Below are 27,884 nucleotides of genomic sequence, written 5' to 3'. Positions count from 1 at the left end.
CATGTATCTCGATCACATCACCTAGTGTAACCGCAACAAAAACTTAGCACCTCACTTTTCCTGCGTGAAGAACATCCAGTGTAATTTTGGACAGTAGCAGTGCACTGAAGGTTGCCTATCAGAAATACTGGCCACCACCACATCTCCCACAGGACTGTTACTAGACAGTGCCCCTAGTAAGGACCGTGGGGTAAGGACTGCTTTCCTCCTCAGCCGCAGCTCTTCTAGTTGTTAGCGAAACTGGTGGACTGCTGATTGAGGCTGTTGAAGCAGCTTTAGCTGGGCAGGAGGCAGGTTCACTGATCAGCACCTGTTGGATAGATCATTTGTTGGTTCTCTGAATTCTTCTGCTGGGTCAGCAGACTTCCAGGTTTAAATGCTGGCACAGTGTAAGATGCAGAATGCTGTTGTTTCATAATCACCTTCTAGAAGTATTGCTTTGTTGTAATGCTACTGTTATGTTGCCCTACTTTTGGTATCTACTTTCAGCAGAGGCTGGGTGAATTTTTGCCTACTGCATCACTGAGGTGTAGACTTTGCAGCACTGGTCTGGCTGTATTTAGCCTGGGGATGGGGAGTGGGGGTGGGGGATATCTTGGTGGCTCCTGTCACTGCTTTTTATGTGATTGAATAACACGATGTTTTCGTAGGCTAGTCATAAAGCAGGAATACATGGTACAGCACTTTTCATTTTCGGATCAGTTTGATACTGTTCCTGGCTTATGGTACACTTATCTGTCTCTCTGTATGTTCTTCGCACAGCTCGTGCTCCCAGTCGTGCAGGAGAGGCCAGAGCAGCCTTTCCCTGCCTGGCTGGATCCGTGACTGCCCTATATAAATCTGCATATCAAGCAGATTTGGCAATTGTTCAGAGACAGGCTCACTGAAGTAAAAGGTGAAAATAAACTTGTTTATAAAGGCCCTGCAGACAGCGCTCTCAGATGGTATGCTATTAGAGGCAGAACAGAGGCTGGTTTGTTTTCTTTTGCAGCTGGAGACCGACGATTTGCTTGCCTGCTGCGTCCAAGTCCCATCACCATAAACCATACGTGCGTGCGAATGCCGGGTCTCGTTCGTTAGTAGTTTCAAGGCACTTGGCGTGTTTCGGCTCTACCTCTGCACCAGATGGTTCATTTCCTTGGGGACCCCCACATGCACCCCCAGGCTCGGGCGGCCTGGGAGCGCGCCCGGCGCGACCCGAGGCGGACTGTCGGGAGCAGGACGCGGGTCCCTGCGCGGGTGGTGCCTCCTGGCAGCGGTCGGCAGCGGCCGCGACCTGCCCCTTCCTGCCCGCGCCACCGGCTAGCTCCGCCGGCCGAAGCACGGCACCGGGCAGTCAGTGCCTGCAGGGCCGCGGCAGGCACGGAACGGGTCGCCCGGCATCAGCCCCGCTGACGTGCGCCCGGGCGAGGGCGGCGGCCCCCCCGCTGCACGCAGGAAGTTTATCCGGCCGCGGCTCTCTCGGCCCCGGGCGCTGCGGCTGCGGCCTCGGCCCGGCGCCCCCCGCGGGGGGACTCGAGAGAAACAGCCGCGGGTGTGCGCGGCCGGGGCTCCCTCCCGGCTCTGCAGGCGGCCAGCCGGAGCGCGGCGAGCGGGGCCGCGGCCGCCGCAGCCTGCCCCTGCCCCTGCCCCTGCCCCTGCCCCTGCCCCTGCCCCTGCCCTCCCCCCGTGCGCGGGGCCGCGGACCGCAGTGCCCGCTCCGGCAAGCGGGGGGAGGCGGCCGCGCCCCGGCTGCAGACCCCGCGCCGGCGGCGGCGTTGGCGGCGGCGCTGCGGGAGCCCCGGGAGCGCCCCCGGCGGTCACACCCCGCGGCGGGCCGGGGCCGGCGGAGGGAGGGGGCCGGCGCGGGGTGTCTCCGAGCCAGTTCTCGCGGTGCTGGCCAGGCTCAGCCTCCTTCCCCTCCCCGGCGAGCGGTGACTGTGCACGGCGGAGTGGGGAGCGCCGAGCCGGGCGCGGGGGGAGCCCGCGTCGCCCCAGCGAGCCAGGAGGGAGGCCGCCGAGCAGCGCGCCCGCCCGGCCCGTCCCGGCCGCCCTGCCCCATGCCCCAGCGGCGCTGAGCCTCCCGCAGCCCGAACATGGCCACCACGGCAACGTGCACCCGCTTCACCGACGAGTACCAGCTCTACGAGGAGCTTGGCAAGTACGGAGCCCGCTGCGCGCCCCGCGCCGCGCCCCGCCGCTCGCCCCGGCCCCGGGACCCGCCGGCGCTGCCGGGGAGCCCCGTGCCGGCCACCCGGCTCTGCCGGGAGCCGGAGGAGGATTAGCCGTAGCTTTGTAATCCCGCTCTGCAGCCGCGCGGCACCGCCGCTGGAAGGAAAGGTGTTCCTGCGCCCCGGGGTCGTCCCCGCCGCGGCGCGCGTTGTCCCCGCAGCCGGCCTCGGGCTGCGCGCTCCTGTTGCACCCCGGGACTCTCCCTCTTTCCCCCTTGCCCTCCCCAGGACCAGGCTGCCGCGTTCTCTTCGCCACGCCGTCTCCCTGCTGCACGCTGCAGTTCCCGTCAACTGTTCCTGTGCTGGGACACAACACTCTTACCGCCACTCTGCGATGCTTCAGTCCCCACTTCCTTGTCCCTGTGAAAGGACCAGGTGCTGCTGCACCGCGCTTCTCCCTCTCTCTCCTTCCCTCCCTCTCTCCGCACTTGTCTCTGCATTGGCAGACCTGCTGCTGCACCCTACGACGGGGCTTTGCAGGGGCACCCCGCGGGACGGGAAAAGCGGCGTAGCAATGGCCGGGGTAGGATGTGAGGGACAGTGCTTTCCCGGGTGCTGCTGCTCTCCCCCTCCCTCCCTGCACCAACGGCTGGGCTCTGCTGCATCTCTTCCCTCCAGCCCGGTGTCCCCGTCCCTCCCCACGCTGCTGCAGCTGTGTGTCACTGAGCTCGGGCCCCGGTGCTGGTGCTCACCTTGCTGCTCATTGGTTTGTATGTAGAGGTTGAGGATGGGGAGAAAAAGGCAGGACTCTGCAGTATCGTGAGGATTCAAGCTATTTTAGACTCTCTGTAGGGCTGACTGTCTTGGGGGGTCCTTGTGCAGGTTCTCTTCCTCTTTCTTATACTTTAAATATGTACATTTGTCCTTAGATGCAGGTTCACATTCCTGGTCTGAAGGACTTGGAATTTTCTGCCAGTTTTCTCTTATTAGTCCTTTTCAGATCTTTCCTGTAAAGCCAGTTGTTATTCTTTTCCCGCTCTGCTTTGCTGTGGATTTTGTGTTTGGTTTTGATTTGGTTTTAAACAGAAGGAACTGCTTTTAAGCACTCAGCTATGTAGTCCTGTAGATTCCGAGTCCCTGTCTTTTCACCTTGGTGTCTTGTAGTGTCTCTCTTTTTCCTCACAGAAATCCTTCTTCCCTCTCTCTCAGACCTCTTCTCCAGGTGGCTCTTTGGAATAGTTGTAATAATACCAATAATTCCAGCTTGAGAAAATGTACGAAGCCTCGTAGCTTCCTGTGTGCTTTGTTAATAGGTACATGCTTATCCCCATTTCGTAGGTGGGTAGGGAGATGTAAGAGAACTAGTTACTTCTGCAAAGTGTTGCAGCGATTTTGTGACCAAGCTGGCACTTGAACATGGGAGAAATGAGTCCTGGTTGCCTGATATAACTGCTGAGGATACTGTCTTTGGGAGGTGGACTTACTGGCAAGTGTTTGCGGCACCGTCTCCCGTTCATCAATCCCTTCACGTCCCGCTTCTGTGCCTGTATGAGTCCTCTCTCCCTGCACGGTGTGCTGTTCTTACTGTGCTGTCTGGGAGGGGGCTTCAGTGCCATATAGACTAGGTTATATCTGTTGATCAGACAGCATGCGCTTTTCTTCAGTTTCTCATATGTCACTTCCATCCTCTGCGTGTCTTCTGTCCTTAACCCGATCCGCTCTGGGGTTAGAAATTGCTGCAATTGTATTCTCATTTTCAGTTTCAGAGCTCCTACCCTCTGCATTTTTTTTTTTCCAGGGGAGCCTTCTCTGTGGTCCGCAGATGTGTAAAGAAAAGTTCATCACAGGAATATGCTGCAAAAATCATCAACACCAAAAAGCTGTCAGCCAGAGGTTAGTCTCTCGATGTTCCCTTCCCCTTTCCATGAGCAGAAAATACTTTGCTGGAGTTGAAGCTGTGATAAATGTAAGGGACCTGCAGTTGCTTGTCTCAGTCATTATTTCAGCGTTACAAAGTAATTGAGTTGTGCTGCAAAGAGCAGGTGGCAAGGAGGTGTTGCAAGATGATAGAAAAATTCCTGTATCTGGAAATGGATACTCTGTGGCATTGTCTTTTTTTTCTTTTGAGGTCTTTCTTCTGCAAGCCTAGCTAGAGGTATGTTTATGGGAGATTTATTGACGTGTGTGTGTACCCATCACTCATAATAAAGAGAAGTGTTGCAGATGGATTTTGGCTAGGAGATCTGTCTTACCCGAAGAGATGTGATTATTCTTTTTTAGGGATACATGCTATATGCCTTGCTCCTTTCATACAGTAGTCAAATGTGGTGTGTTTGGAAACCAGCTAGTTTGCTTTCAAATGCAGAAGTAGGTTGAGTGCAGAAATCTTGCAAATTTGACTTCTCAGTTAATCAGAACAAGTATTTGCTGCTTTTGTTATTCCTGGAGACTTAAAAACCCGACACCAGACTGAAGATTTGTTTTTCTTTTCAAAAGACTAAACTCTTCCCCCAAGCTGTTGGTCTTCTGTTTTCCAGAGATGCACAAAGGGTAGCGTAGCTTGTAGTATGCAGGGAATGTGTATCTTCTAGCGTGTAGTGAGTCTCTTACAGGGATTAGTTGCTTCAAGGGTGGAGCGGGTGAGAGAGAGAATGAGAGAAACTGTACTGCAGTACAAGATGCTGAAAGCAGAGTGTGCAACAAGTTGAGATGCCAGAGGTGACTGTTTTCTAGAAGAGGTGAGCAAGACACGATTATAGTCCTTAGAGACCTTTCAGATTTGACAAAATTAATGTATTAGGCCCTTGACTGTCTTGCTAGTTGACTAGATGGTTTAGTAAGGAGGATGACTGAGAAATAAAAGGAAAGGCAAGAGGAAGCAGCAAATGAGCTTGATAAATGACTTAGAAGTGAAGAATGTTTTGCCTAATCCCTATAAAAGAGAAAAATAGAATATTCTTTTTTGCTGGAATATACAAAATGTGATGATAAGAGCAGAAGACGGCTTGAAGAATGGTGAAAAATTTCCATTTAGTGTAGTCAGCATGGAAAAGAAGTGTGAGAAATCGGGAGTGCCATGCTGTGAAGGTTGGTTTGTTTCTTCTTTTTTGACTTGTGGAAGCAAGTGTATCCGATAATGCGTGTTTCCTGAGTGAGGTCGTGTTGGGGACCAGCCTGTGGGCCCTAGATTGTTTAGTTGGTGGCTGCAGATCCTGTTAGAATTAGCATTCCTCCACAGTCAGGTGATGGTGCCTGCTGATGTAGGTGGGATATCCAATCTCTTGAGTTCAAAATTAGTTCAACTTAATATGGGAGAGGTTTGAGGGGTGGCTTTGCTCTGCTGACGGCCATTAATGCCGTGTTCGCTCTGCAGAGTTCCCCGTCCGTCCTGTAGCGAGGACTAACTCTTAGGAGAGCCGTCTTTTGAGACGCCAGTAGCTCGATAAACTGGTCGCAAATGAGAAACCGATTTCCTACAAAGAAGGTGGTATTGAAGTTAACTCTCGAGATAAGAAAAATGAGCAAAACCGCAGAATCAGTTCAGTTGAAAGAAAATTCAGAAGCATACTAACAGAATAAGTCATAGAAGTACTGACTGAGTCAGTTTTTAAGTGTTCGGGCACCCAATGAATTACAGAGGAAGGGATACATAGATTCTAATTGTTTCTCATATTAAGGTGATGACACTGCTATGACCCAGCAAGTAAGAAGAGTAAGTTTGGGTGAATACAGGCCATGTTTTGATCTTCTATTTACTTTCTAGATTTGACACGTTCCTATAAATAAAATACATTGAGGGTACTAGCCTGGTCCTCAGCTACGTAACTTGAGGCAGCTAGCAATGACTTACAAAGGTATTGGTTAGGTAGAGGGCAAGTGTGAGGAGAGCCAAGAAAGGAAATGGATGTTTCTGCTAGTTCAGAACAACATCTGAAACAAGGGACTGATCAGATTTCGTTGAAGTCTTATCTGAGGACTAAAGAATGTGCATTTACAGTGAAAAGTGAATGGTGACTTCAGCTGAATATATAGGTTCCTCAGTTATTCCAGCTGTGTTTGCTGATAGCTCAAGTGGTTAGTACAAAAAGGGACTGAATATATTGATAGGAACTTAGTGAATTCACCTTGGAATAGGTCTTTAAAGCACTGAAGGAGAAATGCTTGCTATTTAGACACTGCAGCTGTAAATCAGTGATTAGGGAGATTCGATTCAGCAACCTGAAAATGAAAGTCTCCGGGAAAGGCATTTTAGAAAGCTGTCTCCCACAGGAGGAGAATTACAGCATTAATTCTGCAGTATCCTGGATATATGTTGCCTGATGCTTCCTTTCCCTGAGCTGGCACTTCTCCCCTGGGGATCACATCTCTGCCCAGCAATACAGACGGACGAGTCTCTCCTGCATGCCCAATTGCATATGTGTCTGTAGTGCAGGTTAACCCACCCTCTTGACCTGCCTCCCGCGTTGTTGGCTTTATTCTAGGCTTGGTCACAGGGCCAGAATATTTCATCCTGTAGGGACAGCCTGCTCCTCTCCAGCTTAAGTTTAGCTACATCTAACATTTTGTACCTTCTCTAGCAGGACTTGAACCTGCGTACATACCTCATGTGGTAACTGCTACTTCGAGAGCCAGCATCTTGCTGCTGCTGTGTGTGTGTGCGCAGCCCATTGCTGCTTCACAGAATTTTGCCTGCTGTAGTGCTTCCATAGGTTACGTACAGGGAAGGAGTAATGAAGCCTTGCTGTCTTCCAAAGTACTTGTTACCTTTATTTTTTAAGACTCTTGATAAAGAAATCCTAGATAGCCAGCTGGGAAGTGCTGAACAGCTTGCTGTATGTAGCAGAAAAGGAGGAAGAGGAACACTTTAAGGTGAATTATTTTCTTTCAGAGGTTTCTGTATTATCTAGCACGTTTATCAAACTCTTTTCTTAAAGCAATATAGAGTTGAAGAGGCATGGTGCTGTTAAAGGGTTTCTCTCTCAGAACAAGGAGGATGAATGTGGTGCTGGTATTTACGAAAGGCGATCCTAACAACTTTGCTCTTGTAAGCTTCACCCTTCGTAAAATACAAAGTCAGATGTTGAGGGGAGAGTCTCTATTTCTCTATTGTCTATGATTTTTAGGTGCCTGTTCTCTCTCTTTTTTAATGAATCGTGTCACTAAGAGCTGGTCTAGATTAAAATCCCTACTTCAGCTTTAATGAAGTATTCGTTATTATTCGTATTACTCATATTGTGTGATACTTAAGACTGCCCAGTGAAGAGTATGCTAAGAACTTTGTTAAACAGGGGCCAAATGCTTGTGGAAAGGGAGGGGAAACAGACTTCACTTTAGTGAGCGTTCAGCTGACATGGAAGAGCAGTGGTTATTACGCATGGGGGAAATACAATGCTTCAGTCATCTGAAATTCCTATGGGATTCAACGTACCGGTTTTTACCAAAGCTAGGGGTAGAGGGAAGCAATAACTAATTTTTTTGAAGTTGTGTTGCAAGTGTCACGAGGATACTTTTTGAACATGAAAACGCATAGCAAGCAGTGCTTCAGTTCCTAGGCAGCAGTGAACTTCAAATAAAGTAAAATTGCTTGCAGTTACCAAAGAAAAAGGATCAGGAGAGCAGCAGTAGCTTTAGTAGCAGTAGGGAAATACCCGGTATTTGACTGTCGAGCACATACTTCCAGAGATAGTCCTGCGCTGGAAAGAGGCAGGCAGAGTTCTATCCTGTGATAATTTTTAGGATGTTGTTTATACCATAGAGGATGTAGTGATTCTATCCCACATGTACTAAGGTCTTAACACCACCTTTGGTTTTCAGGTGCGGGGAGAGAAATCTCTCTGCACTGCATCTGTTAAATTTCATTTACTGCTGAAAACCCGTGTCTTTCAACTCTTGCAAGTGATCTCTTGATGAAAAAAGTGAAAAGCAGCTGTCTTGGAAATCAGACTGCTTTGCTGCTTCTCCTTACTGTGGCTTTGCTCTTGCCTTTGGAATAAAGAGGTGGATTCTTGCCCTGCTCTCCTTCTTTCCAAATCTGTAAACCAGATTAAAATTTGCAGTCTACCAGTTACTTTGTTGTTGCTCCTGTAGGAGATTATGTGGATTGTGGGAGGAGCAGGGAATTACTTCTGTGTATCGATCCCTGCCAGGAAAAAAACTCTCTCTTTACACTTCCACCTCAGCTTTTTTTCATACACCCCTCTTGTCCTGGCTTTCAGTTCCATAGTGGTTGCTGGTTTGGGCTTTACAGTATGTTTTGTTGGAGGTGTCAGTAGTAGTTTTTGCTGGACTCTGTAAAGTTGAGCTTGAATGCTGTGGAGGAGGTTTAGCAGCATCAGTCCCTGACATCTGTCTTGATCTGCTCTGCAAGCATTCTTAGCCGGTGTTTGAGTTAGGACTGTCTTGGACTGCTCCTGTGGTTGCCAGGTTTGAAGTCCCCTGTGGGCTCCAGCACAGCCGCTCGAATTGGAAGAGTGCAGCGGTGGTGCACTGCAGCCTGGCAAATCCGCTCTGTGTGAAAGCAGGGAAGCCCAGCGCACCGGTCACAGATGGCTGAAGCGCAAATCCCAGCCCGTGTAGCAGTGTCCTGTAATAGGCGTCCTCTGTGCGTGCCTGTGTTTGTAGGCTGGGGACAAATGTCCTTTCTTGCAGAGGACAGCAAATCAAACCCTGTCTGCTCGGCTGTGGTTGCTGAGCAGCCAAATCAAGTCTGGTCATTCCGTGTGGGAGAGGAGCTGCCCTTTCTGCAGGGTGGGCCTTAGGCTGAGTGTGAAGAGCTTCCCTGTGCCCCAGCTTCTCCTCCTCCCTTCTGCTGCCAGCAAGCAGTCTGCAAGATGCTGTGATTAGGGAGCACATATAGGAGATCAGCTGCAGCGATGGCTGAGGATTTTTGTGGAGGTTTTTGCACACCCGGAGGGATGTAAGGAGCAGAGCCGGAGTGCTTCACCCCCCAGAGCAGTGCGTGTGGGGAGGGGTGAACGTGAAGGGCTGGGTGCTGCGTGAAGGGGGCTGCAGGGGAAGCATCGGCCGGCGGGCTGGGTGCGTGGATGGCGAGTGGCTGAACTCTGCGCTCTGCACCGCAGCACACATGCGTGCGGCGGGGAGTGGCGGGGGGGCTGCTCTGCTGATGTCAGAAACTGCAGCCCTCTGCCTCCCACCGGCAGCCTGTCTCCCTCTCCTCCCCTCCGTCTGCAGCCCCCCCTCAGGGGAGGAAGGGTTCGAGCGGTGTGTGTCACCAGGAGAGATTTCACCGTCAGAGGTGCTTGGAGAAAAGGAGGGGGGTGTATGAAAGGAGAGACCCTGACCTTGGAGGAGAGGCTGCGGCTGGGAGCTTGCTGGGTGGCCACCGAGGGTCGGGCAGCCTGGCTTTTTGCCTGCCTCAAAGCATCGGTACAGGCAGGAGAGCGCTCTGGTGCGAGAGCCGGCAGAGATTGGCGGGGCGGCGAGCGCTGGACACCTTGCTTTACTGTGGCTCGCTATGGCCAGAAGCTGGCTTCCTCCCGCTGCGGGTGACAGCGATGGCTGGGGTTACCCCAGGCTGCCTCTCAGTTTACGCTGTATATTTTATAAAGGAGCTGGAACAGAGCAGACAGGATTTCAGCTCGTGTCTGTCTTCTCAGTGGTCACATTAAGTATTAAATTTCCAGCATTAACAATAAGGGGGGGGGGGGGGCAGTGGGCACACAGATTGGGCAGGAGTTCCTACTGCCTCTGCATGAGGTTGGAGAAAGGGGCTTGGCGAGAGAGTCGGGTTTCTTGTTTTCCCAATATAAACTGGACTTGTGTATGGCAGAAATGTGATTAGACTAACTCCTGCACGTGTCCCAAAGCCCTTGGCTCTGGAGCATTTACCAGCTCTCATTTGACCAGCGAGCTACAACTGAGATATTTCAGGTGTCCCTTCAGTGAAGAGTGGCATATTGAGTGCACTGTAGATGTTAGGGGCAGGGAGAGCCCCTTGAATTTCTTGTGAGAAGGATGCGGTGCGAAAGCTATGTGTTTCTACTTTTGTTGTTTGTGGTGCTGGTGGTGGTTTTGGGGTGTAGTGTGGAAATTTCATTGCCTCCAAATTTAGTTGTTCTCTGGACAGTACCAAAATCGTCACTGTCAGAGGAGGCTTCATCATGAAGAAATCTCTGCAGTGCTCCCTCCCTCCCCCAGAACAGAGGGCTAGCACCACTGTTTCCAGGGAGGACTATGACAATCTTCTTGTGTTCCATGCCCTGCAAGTGTTTTATTTTTCCTGGCTCTGCAGATTGGGTGAAGACAATTTTTAAAGGGAAGCATGCTAATAAGGAAAAATATAACTCTCCACCTGTGAGCGCCACGTGCCTGGCTCATAACCCTCACAAGCAAGGCATCACCCCCCTTTCCATTAATTCTGGCCTGTCACCCTTTCTGGTGTTTCAGATGTTTGTGTTCCTCTGTTCCTGAAACTTCCTGGTTTTCACCAAGGTAATGGACTTTACAAAAAATGTTAATTTGTAAGTGTTTGGCTGCAGAGTGAGCTGTTGCTGTTGGCTTGGCCAGGGCAGGAGGGCTGCATCAGCTGGCACCAGGATCCACCAGCTCAGGAAAGAAGCTTTGAATGCTGTAAAAAGAAATGCAGAGTATCTCACCTCATTATGTGTTTGCCTACAACAGAAGTGATGTCAGTGCTCAGAGCAGTCATGCTGGGGAAAGCAGAGGTGCACTGGCTTCTGATGGGCAAATGTGTGCTTAAAATCTTGAGGTGCTCACTAGATGTTTTTAGTATATGGAGGACATGTCAAGCTCTAACTGAAACAACTGTAGTTCCTGCTGGCCCTTATGACAGTGAGCTTACTACTTCAAATGTGGGGTCTTATGAGTTAGGCTGACCTCATTTTGTACCTTCTTAAATTCACTGTGTATTTAAATTTCACCATATACTACTGTTATGGCTCTCGGAGCATTCTGGTATTGCTGTCTACATGACTTCTGGAGAGCGGCAGCAGCATACCTCTGAAGAAATGGGCTGGCAATATCTTAGAAACAAGTTTTTTGAACACTGAGGATAGCCAAAGGCCACTGAGGCATGGATTTAGCTGCCTGGGGAAACTGAGTCTACAGCTGTTAGATTTTGATGCCTCATAGCTTTTTTTGCCCATTGCTCTCAGGCCCCCTTTCTTCCTGTTTTAATTTTTAATTTCTTTTGAATGTTCATTTGTTTCTCCTGGATTGGTTACTTTAACCAATAATTGTATTAATCTATAATGCTTTGATCGAAAATATCCCTGTAGTAATGCTGCTTCACTCTCCTCCCAGAGAATATTGCAGAATTCCTGTTGCTTCCACCTGTTAGATGAGCAGACTGAGGAGGATGATGGTTGGTGTAAGCACCTAATTACTGCTGACTGAGAATAATTCAGACATGTGAGGAGAGCTAGTTAATGCTGTATCTTGCCTTTTTATGATGGGGTCAGGAAAGGAGGAGATAACTGTGGCTTTACTCATGGTGTCAGGATCCATCTCACTCTGCTCCTGGCAGAGTCAGAAGGAGAATTCCCCGTCTCTGAGATGTGAGTTGAGTAAATGTGATGACCTTTCAGAGAACGTGTATGTGCGTCTAGATGTGATACTGTACTCTCAGCACTTTGGCATTATGTTCCTGAGAGCATGAGTTACATACCTCTCTGGATCGGTGACCCGCTGTCCTGCTGCTTCAATCCAAAGTTCCCATCTAGAGCTAGCTGTCATCCAAGCACCTGCAGCTCTAGGCTGTCTTGTCTATCCCGTGGCTGGGGTCTGCTTAGTAGTGACACTGGGATGAGTCCAGATTAGCATCCTGCTTCCGAGAAGGGTGCTAGCTCATCTTTTCTCTCTGCCAGAAGGCACGGGTGATTTGGTTTTTAAACACAAGACCCATTTTCTCCAGGGCAGCAAAGGTAGCATCTCTCTTTGCAGTGCAGTCATTAGTGTGATTCTGTCAGTGTCCCAAAAATTGAGCTGAGAGATGTCTCAGAGAAAAGAGTAGGCATTGTGGGAATGAAGGCAAACTTAATTTAAAGGAAAAACAGGACCCATGCAAACATATCTCAAAGGAAGGAAGGTGCCCTTCGTAGGCCTAAGGAGCAGAAGGCGCAATCAATGGCAGAGAAGGCAGGGAGCGGCAGCCTGCCTGCTGTGGCAGAGCTGCTGGGTTATCTCTGGGAGCTGTTGCCATGATCACAGTGTCAAACAGGGACTGAAAAATCTACCAGATGCATGTGAGCCAAAGGTTTAAACTTTCTCATAGCAGGGAGGGGAGGGGAGGAGGAGGAGAAGGGTGGGTGATGATGTATTAACGAAGAACAGCATCCTAGTGAAAAGTACCAGGCCCGCTTTCCTATAGCCACTGGGATGGCGGGTGGGAATGTGCACTGGCATTCTTCCTTCAGTCTAAATTCTGTGCAACATTGCTCTGACAGATTCCCTCTTTGAAGAGGGGTACATGCACCCTGCTTTCACTGGGTACATTGCCAGGATTTGCATTGTTTTGGCACGTGAAATGGAAAAAGTGGGAAAAGTTGGTGTGTCTCTCTTTTTCTGACCTTTTTTTTCTATTCCATATATGCACAGATAACTAGTTTTCTACCTAGTGCTAAGAGCTTTTCCGCATCAGAGTTGGTACAAATAATCCAGTTTCAGTGTAGCCTGATATTCTGAAACCTCCAGACTCGAAGTTAACCAGTCTGCACTAATGTTACCGATAACACAAGGCTGTTGTCCTTGAAAATGTCTGATTTAAAACCATGTCAGCACTATTAGGGCTAGTACTGTACATGACCCAGTGTACTGCTTTTGTCCCTGCTCTTTCCCTGCCCAGAGCTGGAGTGGTGTCACTACGTATCAGAACTGATCGCGTTGTGGGGAGGGCCTGGGTGGTGGGCAGGTAGTGTGTGATGGAAGGTGGGCTTGGGCAGTTTTCCCTGCGCTGGGTTCTGAGGGAAGTCCTATCACTACGCTGTGCTGCAGCCTCCTTTGTGGAGGTTGGCTGTTATAAGGACTGGTCCTAGAAGAATTAGTGGTGTGCAGTTGGCTGGGGAGTGAGGAGCTTGTGGAGGGGTCTCTGGCTTCAGTGCCCCATAGCGCAACAGGTAGTGCCACTTGTTTGTTCACAGAACTATGAGTTATACAGTGCCTTTTTGCAGGCTGCTTCAGGAGAGACTTCTCTGGTCATGCGTGGCAAACCCCCGAGCAGCAGTACTCAGACTAGTGTTAAATGTTTTAGAATTGTGGTAATTATATCTAGTTTCTTTCTATAAGGGCTTCTTCAACTTAAAATATTTGTTTATTAAAGGAGACATTAATGTCTATGGACATTAATGGTGCAGGTCTTTCTGAATCGTGGAAATCCCAGTGGTCTTTTTAAGCCCCTGTGAATACAGGCTGTGAGTGAGAACAAGGATGTTAAGCCTCCAAAGCCAGTTTCTGAAAGCTTGTGGAAAGGATTCTTTCCCTTCCCTCACTTCTGTTCCTCCTCTAGGCACCTGAGTTAGCTGTTGTGGGCTGCAGCTTGTCTAGTGGAGTAACTCAGTATTTGCATGTGCTTTATCTTCTGCTGTTACTGTATCATCTCTGGTAAGTCAATTGGTGTAGACTGTGGTAAGTGATAGCTATGAAGAGAGAAATGTCATTTCTTGATGTTGACAACAACTTTCCTTTGAAGGAGGAGGTTTTCTTAATCCAAGGGGAGCAGTGAGAAAAGGAGAAGTGGGCTGACACAGCCTGAGGTCTGAGGTGGAAAAAGGGGGGAGATGAACTAGACATCTTTAAACTTAAGAAGTGCACTGTTTTGTTTTGGTGCGTTTTTTTCCCCTTCCTCTTCTTTTGCAGGCAGGACTGAGCACAGGGTAGCTCAAGGTCAGTTTTACCCCAGCTTCTCTCTTGAAAGAGATAATTTCCTGAATTTGTTGCTTTGTTCCAGATCTGTTGTGTGTTCCAGAGGGGTCTACAGTTGATGATCTTGCTTCTGAGTGAGGGGTCTCCTTGTCTGAGCAGCAGAATACAGTCAGTGTGTAAAGTTCCCTGCAGCTCTGGAGTTGAGAGATGTGTGTGTTGATCCTGCTGCTGTGCTTGCTGCTGGAGTCCTGATGTCATACACCTGACTTGTGACTTCAGAGGGGATAGTCAAGTGCTTTATCTGGGATGCAGGAGCACACTTAATAGATTCACATTTCAAATAGCATAGGTGCCCTGGAAGCTTTTGCAGGGAAAACAGCTTGTTATACCTCTTCTTGTATTGGTCTCCAGTGCCTGCCAAATATACTTAAGTGTTTCTACTGTAGGGAAGCAGCTGCTATTCTGAAAATGTCTTGTTTTTATCCTTTTCTTTTCCTCCCACCCACTTGTATCCAAATGTATAATGTTTCATGGGTAATGGGCCAAGACATCAGCCAGGGTGGCTGGGAGAAAAAGTAAATGTGGAAGAATGAATTTGTCTTTAGTGCCCCTGTAACCCACAGGGACTGGCTGGAAGGGTTTTCTTGGAGTCTAATATGGAGTATGGCCTGCTGATGCCAAGCAGGAGTTCTTTCTTATGCTTGCCCAAAGAGTTGGTATGCTGTTAAGTTGAATTTTGCCTGCCTCGGGGCCTCTCTGTGTAAGCTTTGGGTATCAAATGTCCTCTGTTGAGATTGTGTCGGACAGATTGGAAGAGTTGAAGTTGCACAGCTTCATTTTATAACTGGTGCCAGTGCAGAGACAAAGCTTGATCGTGATGGATGTGCTTCTTCAGTGCAAGTTAAAGTAGTGATTCATAGCTCTTGTGTTACTTTAAATATTCCTGATTTTTGGACTGCAGGATTGAAAAGTGACTTTCAGCTCTGCCCATTTTTGTTTGACTTCTATGTCATCTGGCTAGAATCTGCCAGCTCTGCAGATTAGGATATTGTGTTGCGTCTACTGCTTGTTATGAAGTTGCCTGGATTAAAATTTTCAGTGTTGCCTGATCAGTGCAGAGCAGTGACCCACAGCCTTCTCTGTCTGTCTGAATTGCTCTAGCACTTTATAAGGATGATGTAGAGGAGTGAAGTGTTGGTCAGCTCGTGCTTTGTGTGCAAGCGCTTCCACAACAGCAGTCTGGGAGTCGAGCTCTCAGAACGCGCTTGTTTATCCTCTCCACACAGCCAAGTTCAGCACTAGAGATGTGAAAACAGAGGAACAAGGCAGTTTGCTTTCTTGATAACCATTATCAAATGCTGCTGACAAGTCCAGGTGACTCTGGCTGCTGCTAGCAGTTTATGTTGCTGCAGAGCTGGTTACCCAGCCTTAAGGAAGCGCATTATGCTTCACTAACTCTTTGTGTCTGTGTATGCCTAGTTTCTTCAGTAGTCCCAAAGCTGATGTTAAAAAGCTTTCCCTCGCACCACCTCACAAATGGTCAAGAAGTTTCTTGGCTTTCCTAGGCTTTTCAGCCTGCTCATATCCCTGATGAAATATCGAATGATAACTGCTGAGCTTTTTCTCATTTGCAAAGCACAGCTGAAACTCCTTCCCCATCTTGGAAACAGCTCAGGTCTCACCGATGCAGTTGCTCATCTGAAGGGGTGGGGGGGGCTGGCTTGCGAACCAGGAAACATGCAGCTCGACTGAGCCAGAGGAATTTATATTCTCCCTTCTGCATCTTTGAATTCCTGGATCCTGCATTGCAGTGACTTGGCACTGATGAGACCTGCCTCCCTGACACTGTTACCTTGTCTGCTAACCAGCTGTAGTCTGGTATTTATTTAGCTGGTTCATCCAAACTCACCAGCACCTGATGCGATCAGCTGATAGGGAGAAGAAAGAAGCTTGTGTCCAGAAATGAGCTCACTTGGTGGGATTTCTCTTTGATAAACTGTGTAGTGGGTTTGAGACAGGGCTGCTGGAGTTCTTGCGCAGGTCTCAGTTGCCGTGTGTGCAGTGGAGAGGTCCCTGATACGGCTGCATTGCCTTTGGAGCAGCTCTGTGCCCTACTGTCTCGCTTACTGCATGTCCACTTTAAGAGGGTTCATCTGCAATGCAGCTGTTAGCGGGGAAGTTCTGTAAATCAAGAGGGAGCGAGCGCAAGCCAGCCCGGTGTCTGCAGTTGTGGCTGGGTCCTTCCCACAGCACACAGAAACTTGTGCAGAAAGACTTCTTTGGAGGAGGACGACAAAGGGATGGCAGCACCATGCTGATGCTAGGAACCCCTCTTTTCTGTGCCTGTGTCTGCACCAGCTGCCCAGGAGCTGGAAAACATGTGGAAAAGTACAGCAGCCAGCAGTCCTGGGACTAGAAAATCCTGCCATGCTTTTCCCTTCCTCACCCCGCCACAGAGCCTAACCAGGTGTTTGCTTAGGGCTGATCCTGTCAGGATGTCTTTAGTGCACACTCCCTTCTCACACAGGATGTCCTGTTACAATTCAGAGCTTGTGAGCTTCTGCACGTGACTCGGGAGCGCACAGAGGCCTCACAAGTGGCAAGTTTATTACTGTGCCCTCCTCCACTGCACGGGCTGTCACAGCAAACACTTTCTGGTGCAAGGGGATGATGCTGGTCACTGGTGGGGATGCTGTGATGCCAGGGAGGAGACCCACAGGTGGAGTCAGCTGGAGTGCCATGGCTGTGCAGGTCTTGTACCCGGCAGGCTGGGGACTGCTGCTGAGTGACTTGGTATGAGAGGAGAGGGGCCATGTGCTGTGGTAGACCTGCTGCAAGTGGGGCTGATGTGCTGTCTGAGGGGGAGCTCTGCAAGGGTTGCAGCCCCTTGGGGGCATGTCAAGGGGGCTGGTTGGCAAGCCTGTGGCTTTGAGCACGTGGCTGAGGAGCAGATGGCCTGCTGTTCTGCTCTTCCAGTGTGTGGAAGCCGTTTGAAAGGCTGCCTGGGTATCAGACATGCCAGGGAGCACTTGTAGGATTGCTTGCTGGTTCCCCAGCTGCAAGTTTCTGAAGGTATTCTGGTGAAGAAAGTCCTCCATGGTTTCTATGGTTAAGTAGCTGGGAAGTGCGATGCCTTCCCACAGGAATCTCCAGGGGTACCTGGAGATCCATGGGCCAGAGCTGAAGAGGGCCCCACAGGATCTTTGCTAAAGGTGGCTGCAGCTGGGGAGAGTACACACTTCTTTTCACTCTGGTGCTTAGTAGGCAAGGCTCCCTCTTTCAATGTGTTTGAAAGTATTCTGGGCAGACTTGGTTCTAGGTTCCTACTTCAGTTTCTTTATTTTCACTTGGGAAAGCATCTCCTATTGACAGTCATTGGTGATACAGGAGAAATTGGTGTGTGGTTCACAACCTGCTTTTCCTCCTCTGTTTCCTCTCTGCCTCTGTTGTTTGCCTGGGCATTCATTGTACCTCTCGTAATAACGGAATAGCGCTAACCAAGTATAAGCAATGCTCCCTCCCCTTTTGCTGGGGGACTGGCTGACTTGTTGTAAGAAGTTATTTTTAGGGTTTGCTTCCTGGGATATTCTACCCGTGGCCAGTTATGGTGATGAAAATGTCACTGAGATGCAGAAAGGACTCCCAACTCATTGCTAGCATGCCTGATCTTTCTGTTGTAAGGGTGTTCATAGGGGACATGAGTCCCTTACCACTACATCACCTGTGGTTATGGGGACAGCCACAATGACCGTGCAGCACTACTCCCTGTGAAAAGCGCACTGAGCTTCCAGGGTGATAGATAATGTTGCAACTCAATTGGCTCAGGAGGGGAAAAAAAGAAAGAAAAAGGTAAACTGAAGAAAAAGGAGGCTTTCTGTGGCTTCACTGGAGTTTGTTTCTGCCCTTTTTCTTGCTCTGTACATAGGGATGTCAGTGCTGCAGGACTGCGTATTGGTGTACAAGGCTGTCCCTAACAGGCAGTTTCGCTCCTCATACTGGATGTATTAGGTTGCACTGGGTTGCTGCCAATTGCCTGGTCTAGACAAGAAGGTGTGTACTTATTCTTTTTAAACATCGCTCCTTCCCCAGGTCTGAAGCTTGCAACACCTGAAAAGATGGTATTTATGACAGCTATAGCTAGCAAAGCATGAATGTAATACAGGCAGAGTAGAGTCCAGCTGAACAAGGCCATGAGTTGACACTACACAGTCTCTATGCCAGTGTTTGCTTAAGGAGCACCTTCCTCTTTCTACTGGAGATGTCTGTTCCCTTCTCTGTGTCACAGCAGGTCTCTTGAATTTTCTGTCCCATCCCATGGATCAGGAAACCAAGCTCAGAAGAGCTCTTCAGTAAGGAATTATTAAAGTGGTAGGGATAGGAAGGCATTTGGTTTCCAGATAGGTTTCTTGGTGCACCATGGAAGTGGTTGCTTGAGTGTTGCTTCAGGAGCCAGGATCTCCTGCAGTAGGGGCTGAGAAAAGTGCGTGTGGAGTGGTCTGTTAGTACACTGGACTGGTGTCGAGGTAGCTCTTGCATGCCTGTGCTCTACGGAAGAGGGCATGGGGAGCAGAGACCCCTGAGTGGCTTTGGATCAAGGCAGTGGGGGCTATTAACATGGTTTTCAGGCCTGATGCTGTTGGGACCGGGCAGCCAGGTGCCTGGGGGCAGGGATGGAGACAGCATTCTGGAGCCTTGCCCGCTGCCCGAGGGGGAGCCTGGCTTACGGAAATGTTGGGACTCCCTGTCTAGATAGTGTCTGGAAAGTTATCAGTGCTTAGAAACGTTTCTGTTTATGTTTTTGAGTAATCCTTACATATAAAGTTGCTTTGCTGAGTGGAAACTTTTCCTCTTAAAATATCTTCACACCGTCTCACTCCTATACAATACCTGGAAGTACCTGAGGATTTTGCATACACAGGATCAAGTTTTTGGACTCTTCAGCAGCTGGAGGCAGCCATGCTGCCTCTCCCCCCACCCCACCTTGTATTCCTGACTGCTGTGTGGACTGACTGCTACATGGCATGCTTTGCCCTTTATAGAAGTGTTTTGTTTGCTCTGCTGTAGGTGGTATCTGGTGTGGCACATAGGTGTGTTGTAAGTCTTCTCTCACTGAAATTCTTGGTAGCCTGCTCTGTATTTACAGCTTGCTCTGCTTAATTTAAAGTTGTCCTGGTATCGCTAGGGGAATTTAGGCTTAAAATAGATGGTTTAGCTTTTTTTTTTTTTTCCTTCTAATTATTCTAATCCTCTGAGATTTGGTGTTTCTTCTTGTTTGAAGAGCATATTTTGACAGAGGTATTAGCTCTTTTGGAGAGGACTCATTCAGCACTTGGGTGCAGAGCCATTCATCTGTGCCCTCAGGATTTTCCATTTAGTTTGCTCTTCTTGATCATGTCCCTCAAATACCAAATCAAGGAAGCATTTCCAGCATCTTTCCATCTCTTAACTAGTTTGAATAGCTAAATATTAAGTGATGAATATGGGGTTGCTGTTGCGTGGGCATATGCTCCCCTAATGTGTCGCATGCAGTGAAGAAGGGCATTCTGCTGACTACCAGTATTAGGAGCTTGCAGAAATCCTGTGGTTTTGTTTTCCCCCCAAGCTTCTATCATTTGGGTTCAAACATAGATGTCTTTGGTACATTCAAAAGAAATCCAGCTGTTTGATGACCAGTGGCTGCATTATCGGATAGCATTTTATTCAAGGGCTACATCAAACAGATGTGTTTTTGGAAAACTGGAAGCTGGGTGCAGTAGGTCTTGCACAGGACAGCTTTGTGGTTTCTGTTCATATGCTGGTAAAGGTGGAGGCAATGCCAGGAACCTCCTCTTCCAGGTAGGGTTTTTCTAAGGTTCTATTAGGGATTTGCTCTCTCCTGTGGGAGGGGTTAGTCTTGCTCTCCGGGAGTTTGATTCCTCCCACCCCTTTTTCTCCCAGAATTTGTTTTCTCCTGTCTAGAAGAAGGTTCTTCTACTGCACTGTGTTCCTCTGCACCACCAGGAGAGTGGTCCTGCAGCTTTTTCTTTAGCCGTGTACCACCCTCAGTCTTGTTTTTTTGTTCCCCCCCCCCCCCCGCTATATAATGCAGCAGTCCCTTTCTTTAAGCACCCTTTACCCTCCCAGTACCACTACTGGGCAGGGAAGTAATAGCCCTCTTTTACTCTTGGAAGTACTTGAGAGAGTATTCTTTGCTATAACAGTGATAAGAAGAGTGTAGGTAGAAAAAACGGCTGTGGTCATTTGGCAGGGGAGTAACGTGGGCTGAAGCATGTAGTATTAAGAGGCGTTACAGTCTAGTTTGCTGGTTAGAGGAGTGAGATGTTGGTGTATTCCTTGTATTACTTTTCCCTCTGATTTGCTTATTGTTTCTGGGATACAACTCTGAAATACGTTTTGTTGGGCATGCCTTTAGACCCTAACTTTCTGTTACTTTTTTGGCTGATAAGAAATGGTTTGAAAACTAGAGGTAATTGCTGTTGATACAGAGGCTTCTTACACAGATGATAATAAACAGCACATTTTTGTGTGTGTGCATTTATGAAGACTAATCAGAAAAAGTATAAGAGATCACTTAAAGTTGTTTCCTTGTATCAGTCCTAAATATAGTAACAGGGACAGTAACATCTGCAATTGGTTGCTTTCTCGAGTGGGTAAAAGTGAGGTGGCAAAATGAAAACTTAAATCCCTAGGATCAGCAACTGTACCTAAGAGTGGAAATGAGGGCAATCTTATGACAAGAATTTAGGTAAATTCTAAAATTGGCTGCATTTCAGGATCTGAATATGTAATTGAGTCAGTTGTGAAAATTCACTTTATGGGATGCTGTCAGGAAACCATTCCTGCTCCCCACTCACAGTGTCTCCTTGGCTAACTAATCATTCTGTTTGTGCAAAGGGTTCCTACCTCCTGGAGAATTTGTAAACATTCACATTAATGTATGGTTACAGCATTTGAAGTCTTTCCAAAAGAAACAGCTGTAGATGCACAAGGTATACTGCTGCAAGCCCTCTTGATCATATGATAATGTCAAAATAATATGAAGTCTTCAAGAGTAGAACATCCTTTGCCACCCAGGGAGGAATAAAATCTTGGATGCATTTAAGAAGATTACTGTTAGCTCATCAGAAGGAATAATGAGAAGTTATGGGCTAGAGCTGAAGACCTGTCATTAACTGAAAGCTGGTTTAGGGAAGGAAATAAAAAATGGGAGGGAACGACCAGAAAGCTATTCTACACTTGATAGCATGTGTGCTGGGGATACTGCTCTCACTTCCAATAGTGTGATTCAGGTTTTATTTAGAAGGCAGTTAGAAACCATGCTGTGGAGGTGTTGGAAGTAGTATCTATATAAGGGGGAGAACAGAGGGAAAGGGAAAATACTAGGGAGAGGTGGAATGTGATTAAGGTTAATTAAAGTGTGCTGTGAAAACTAGTTATATTTTCTGGTGTGCCCTTTCTGTAATAAGAGACAAATGTGGTTATGCAACGAATTGAAAATTTATCTTTTCAATAATTCATTGCAAACTTGCTGCCTTGAGACAAATATCACAGATTGGAAAAAGGGATGAGAAACTTGTGTGTAATTAAAGTTGGCATATTTGGAGAGGAATTCTTTCTTAAAAGTAAAGGACTTACAGACTTACTTCTTCAGGTTGTGTTTGGCCCTAGGAGGTCCTTGTGCCCTTCATACAGGATGACTAGGACAGTCCTGAAACACAGATCCTTGTCTTCATTTTATTGACAGTTGATTTCTCTGTAATTTCAGAGAAGAATCCAAGCTTCCCTTTGGAGATATACCCTTTTCTAGCACCGCAGCAGGAGAGTGGAAGAAGGGTTTGACTCCAGCATTGGGAGTGATTCGTCCTTTAACTTGATTTAAAAAAACACCCAAAATCAACAACAACAAACAAAACAAACCAACCAACCAAAATAAAAAAAAAAAAAAAAACCAAACTGACAAAGAAGCAAACAGACCCCCCCCTAAAACCAAAACCCCACAAAGGACATGCAGTCACTATCCTTTTCAGTCTGTCCTTTCTGCCATCTGGCTGTCTTAATGCTCCAGCATGTTGTAGGTTAAATTGTTGCTATTCTACCTGAATTAGCAGGTTTCAGCCACCATTGGTTAGGGAATGAGAGACAAAGTGAATTAGTGGTCTGGCAATTAGTGTATATTAAATTTAGGAGTTGACAGTGCTGCCCATCGTGGCTTGACTTGCTCTGCTTTTGGAGGTTGCTTTTGTCTTTTGTTTGCACTTGAGCCTTGTTTTCTTAATCTTCGGCATGTTAGAATAATGTGTAACGCTGCTGAGGACTAATGCTCGTGTATGGACCTATGCTAACGCTATTGCATGTAAGCTTTGTAACTTAGGTTACAAAGTTTGTTGGGATTTTTTGTTTTTTGATGGAGGGTAGGGGAAAAGATAGCAAAGGGAAGCTCAAGAACTCGTAATGTCACATCCCTTGATGCTGGTTATAGCTGTGTGTGGTCTACATAAGACACTTAGCAAGCTTTCTTTTTTTGCCAGTTTTTTACTTCTTAGGAACAGGAATGTTAGTACTGTGGAGGAGGATGTGAAGCACAGCCCTCCCAGGCTCAGCCCCGTGAACTGCCTGGATGTGGTGTGTGGCTGGAAATAACCTTTTACGCTGGAGTTGTAAACACTGTTCTGCCTCTCTGTGTGGATGATACGCCGATCGCCTCCAAACAGTGTTTATGAATAGAAATTCAGGTTGATTTAAGCAATATTTGAATCAAAAGCATGAAGAGCGTGATGTCAAGCCTTCTCTGTGGAAAATTATAAGTTATTAGCTTATTCAATGCACAAGTCATAGGGCTATCAACTGTACTAGTGACTGAAAGCCCTGGTGATTCTGCAGGTCTTGTGGAAACACTGCAAGAAATTGGCTGGGTACTTCTCTGATTCCTGCAAGGGGGCTTTACCTATTGCTTGGGCTGACTCTTCTAGGAAGCAGGATGCCAGCCTCCCCTCTGCTCAGTGGTCCTGTAGCTTCATAACAGTGAAATTCTTGTACGACCTTCTCTTTTAGGCTTCCAAGGGCACACATCGTTTCAGGCTTTCAGCTGAAGTGAGAGTTCACTGCCCAGAGCCTGGATGTTTTGGGGGGGTAGGATGGGTGAGGAAATGTAGATATATGTTGTTCCTTTGAGTTGCTTGTGTGCCTGAAATTTAAGGATGTGGTCGCATATCTTTATAAATCCATGGTGTGATCGCTAACGCCAAAAAGCTCTGAAAGTTTTTACGTAAAAGAGGGTTTTTTTGTTTATTTGTTTCTTTTTCCCAATTGTTGTGTGTTAAAATGAAGTGTGTTTTGTCTTTAATATATGAGGTACACCTTAACTGCAAACTGGAGATCTTTGAAGCCATCCTTCCCTTAACTGTCAATTTATTTGGAATAACTGCGAACCCAAATGAAGGGCAAATAGTACTTGGTTTTGAATTATTGGTGTTTATGGAAAGGCAAACTATTTCCTTCCCTCCTGCCCTTGCCACAATAAGGGCATTACTTTTGTGCAATGTAAACTGCATTTAGTAATGGTCTTGCGCTTAAGAGCTTCTAGTTAATGAGACCTATTAACAGTAATGAAAAATGGCATCCTTAAAGTGCAGACCTAGTCAGAAAAATGATTCTCTAAGAATGGCTGGATGGCTGCGTACTCTTCTTGGCTTATTTAATTTAGGGGCGGGGGAGGAGCACAGTCTTGGCTCTGAAACCAATTATTCTCCTACAAATGTGCCCATGATCTGCAGTTCCCGCTGGGAATTTGCAGGGCTGGGGCTTCTAGTGCTAAAGAGCTTCCCAGACTGAGCCTAGCTGAGGGTGGCGTAGGCTTGACTTTGCTTTCCCAAGCCTCAGTGGGAGTAGCAGCAGTAGTAAAACACAGCTTTTTGTGCTGGAATGAACACATCTGAGTCAGCAACACGGAGCAGTTGCATGGAGTAGAAAAGTGATGTTTTTACATAATTATTCATCTGCCTGCATTTGTGTTTTAGTGTGTTGCCACCTCTGCATCATGTGCTGTTTTAGCTGGGAAGGATACGCATTGCTTTTCAATACGTAAATAATTGTGCATAAGGAAAGGGCAGGATTGACAACAACTATATTGGATTTGAAATGCAAACACAAACCCTGACATGTTCCTGATTAAAAGCTGACACAAGAATACTGCATGGATGATGTCTGTTCATATGAATAAACACTAAGTCATTACAGGGAACTTCTAGAGACGTGGAAGCACCCTTTATATCTGCCTTAGTGTCCTCCCACTCAACACTACACCCACACATCCATTCTAATAATTTCCTTTTGAGATAGGACAGCCTGTCATGCCACTCTGCAGGCTTGGCATAGCTTCCCCTAATATGGGACCAGCTTGTCCATCTTCATTCAAAAGCATTTCTGTGGTTGTTCTCTAGCTCCTCCATTTGTGCTAAGTTCTTCTTAAGAATTTCTGTGGTTATGGGTGTTCTGTATATTGGGATAACTTCCATGCTGTGGGACAAAGTGGGTAGGTTTTAGGCCAGAGAGGAGATTTTCACATAAAGGGGATGTTCCTTCTCCCATTTCGGGGGCTGCATTGATTGCTGCAGACAGATTTAATTTCTTGGTTCTATACCCTGGTTGCCAACTCAAGATAAAGATACCGGACCCTTTAGGTCTTAATTGGAATACATCTCCTAATAAGACACCTCCTGTTAACTGCCATCTGTGTCAGAATCGTATGCTTGAAGCTTAGTGGTCCTAGGTGGATAGCTAAGTGGATAGCTCAGTGGTGGTTCCTCTGTCCCTTCTTCTGGTGATAAGCAGAAGGGTGTTGTGTCTGCTCTCAAAGGAACCATACCTGTGCTATAATGAAAGCATTTCAAACCACCTTGCCCTTGTCTGTAGTAGTTGCATCATCCATGTGGAGGCAGAGGGGCTTTGGGGGGCTCCATGTAACTTTTCAGGATGTGTTATGTACTCACAGAGCTGCTTTTCGCGGAAGAGGGAGGTTAGAGTGCTTGCCACTGAGCACTCAAACCCTACCATGGGGACTGTTGAACCATCTGTGGAGAGACTCAACTGCTTGAAAAGAAAACAGACTTCTGAAGCTGTTCGTGTATGGAAATCAGGAACTGGTGGATACCTAGGGTGTGCAGGATCACTGGGGACAGCTTCGCATAAATTAGAGCCAAGAAAGATGCTGTGTGGTGAACTGCTGCATCCCTGGTGGAGCAGCGAGCTTGTTGAACAGGAAGCGGCCAGTGTGTGGAGGAGGAGGTGGCTAGCATGAGATCAGGAGCAGGCCACTAATGGGGCTGTCCAGAACACTGCTGTGTAGGTGAGAGGAAAAATCAGCTCTTGGTGCAAAACATTTTGTGGCCTGGTGGCCAAAACCACTCAATAGTGCCAGGTTTGTGCGCGTTCCGTTTGGCCAGATTTTCTTTTCCAGGTCTTGCTCTCCTGCTGTACATTGCCACAAGGCCAAGATTTGTGAATTTGACCCAGAATTGCAAGGATATGCCTGTGCCCTGTTTTCTTAGACTGTTGTGTTTGGAAAAAAAATAGGATTTCTTTACAGAAAAATCAAAACTGAGAAGATTCCCCTAGGCTTTAATATGTTCGAATGTGGTGTTAACAGAGGGAGCAGAAAAAGCAATCGCAAAACTGAACACCATGATGTGAACTTGTGGTAAAACTTGGACCTTATAAATCGCCACTTGGTCTCCTTAGCTGCTCTGTTTTAGAGATGCAAGCACTGAGCACTTGTGCTTCTGCTGGGCATAATTTATCTTGGCATACCCATATTTCCTGAAACCCAAAGGGTTTTTGTATTCCTTGGAATTAGATATTTAGTCATATGTTCTGTAATCACATCTATGATGGGATGTCACTACTGATTTGCATAGACAGTATTAATTCTGCTATTTTTTAAACTTCCAAGTATTTTGTAAAACAATCTTTTTGGAACAGAACTGAAATATTGGTTTATTTTTTTAATATGTTATTCCTCCTGGATCTAGGTAAGTGTTTTTTCTCTGTCTTCATTGGGTTGGTCATTCAGTGCTGTAACCCATTGTTTTATTACTCCTGATGCTGGGTTAATTGTTGGCTGGTAGAGAGGAAAACTTTCACATCTATGAATCCTTCACTAAGAGATAATGCCTTTCGCAGCAGCTACCACTTCATCTCCTCTTTGTCTATTCCTGTGGCTTTTGAAGGGTGTACAGAAGAGCATGGGGAAGACAAGGCACAGTTTATCATAACCTGCCACCTCTTTCAAGATGTCTAGAACCTGTTGGCTAGAGTAGGTCACTATAAATGGCTGGGTGTCACTTCAAGATGCATTTCAATTTTGGATATCAGATCTTAGTTTGTAAGTAGCTGATCTTGAAGAGGTGCCATTTATAGGCCAAAGAAGTGCCCTTTAGTAGAAGTGCCTATAGCAAATGGGTATCTCTGAGACAATATTGCACTTTTCCTTAAAAAGAGGGTAAAAGGTGGTGAGGTATCTGTTGTTGCCTAATCTTGCCTTAATCATGGCTTGTGTGGTGATAAGCAGCTCATTGCATTGAGGTGCTTGTTCAGTTTTGGTATTAAATTCAGACAGAAAACCCAACAGTTCCCCCCTCCTTTTACCTGTCTCCATTCTTTCAGGAGTAGCTGAAGTCTAAATCAAAGCAAATCAAATTGTTGGGCAGGCAGCATCTGCAGAAAAGCAGAGAGTCACATTGGGCCTCAACCTCCTAAAATGCAGTCTATTTTGAGTTCAGGTTGTGTTTCTGCAAAATGTTGTATTCTCTTGTTGATGGTGCTATTAGATGAAATGAATTGCTGTTTAAAGCACCTGAAAATCCAGTGCTGTAAGGTGTCGTAGGAAATGCTGGGTGTTCTTTTTGCAGCCAGTTTGAACAATGTGGATCTGTATTTTATTTGAAGGGCATTTCAAATTGTTGTTCTTGATGCTTAGTCATAGACCTATCTATATGTTAATGTGTATTTTCTACGTACTGAATAGCGACTTTAACAATTTATGTGCTGAGCAGAAGGATCTTTCCTATAATGTACTTGTGAAATATGTGCTAATAAGCTATCATATTTGGGTCACTCCAGTCTCTACTGAGGTAGGTGATTAGAGATGGTCTCATGATGCCCTCAGAGCTTGACTAAGCAGAATCTTATTAACTAAACCAGGAGCAAATATTCTGTCTTTGTAATAAGTTTTCATATGCTGAAGCATCTCAAAGTACATCCAAGCTGACTGGGCTAATGGGACTTCTGAATTGTAGTCATGAGTGGGGAATTGCAGAAGAAGGCTGTATCTCAAATTGGAGCTGAATGAAAATGATCCTATTGACTAACTGGTACATGATGAAGACAGTTAACATGTTGGGAATGTGGTGCTCTACTATAAAATCAGAAGAAATAAGAAAACTGTATTTTGGGGGTGGGATGGTTATTGCTCTTACAAAAGCATGAGGAACAAAGGGAAGCAGCCATGTTTTAACTTGTACTGATGAATGCAGGAAGATGCAAAATCTGTGGTCTATACTGTATTTCTGCCCAATATATTTTCACAGTAAAGCCCTGGCACAGGTTGCCCAGGGAGGTGGTGGATGTGCCATCCCTGGAGACACTCAAGGCCAGGCTGGCTGCGGTTCTGGGCAACCTGTCCTAGTTGAAGATGGCCCCCCTCATTGCAGGGGGATTGGACCTGATGAGCTTTGAAAGTCCTTTCCAACCCAGACTGTCCTATGATTATGTCACTTGTCTGAATTATATTCCTGGGAGCATCTGATCACTGGATTGCTAGAAACTGGTTTTGCCCAGTGATTAAGACTCAAGGATGCGTCTTGATGTCATGAAGGCAAGCAGAAGTCCCTAAAGTCAGCC

General features: G+C 47.0%; 1 protein-coding gene across 6 annotated transcripts in view; it reads left to right on the top strand.

Moving 5' to 3' along the window:
- The first annotated feature begins 1,854 nt into the window (after window positions 1–1,854).
- The window catches only part of CAMK2G (calcium/calmodulin dependent protein kinase II gamma), a 123,727-nt gene continuing 97,697 nt past the window's right edge, over window positions 1,855–27,884 (top strand). For 2 of the 6 annotated variants that reach the window (XM_065670642.1, XM_065670641.1), the window contains exons 1-2: window positions 1,855–2,140; window positions 3,949–4,043. In XM_065670642.1, coding sequence (XP_065526714.1) covers window positions 2,076–2,140; window positions 3,949–4,043 — 160 coding nt within the window. In that variant the 5' untranslated portion in view covers window positions 1,855–2,075. The remainder of the gene's footprint in view (window positions 2,141–3,948; window positions 4,044–27,884) is intronic. The other 4 variants (XM_065670643.1, XM_065670644.1, XM_065670646.1 and 1 more) reach the window with 2 other exon arrangements.

The sequence above is a fragment of the Lathamus discolor genome, chromosome 3, assembly GCF_037157495.1.
Source record: "Lathamus discolor isolate bLatDis1 chromosome 3, bLatDis1.hap1, whole genome shotgun sequence".
Taxonomy (NCBI): Eukaryota; Metazoa; Chordata; class Aves; order Psittaciformes; family Psittacidae; genus Lathamus; species Lathamus discolor.
The sequence above is the reverse complement of the archived record's forward strand: the minus strand, read 5'-3'. Positions and strand labels throughout refer to the sequence as shown.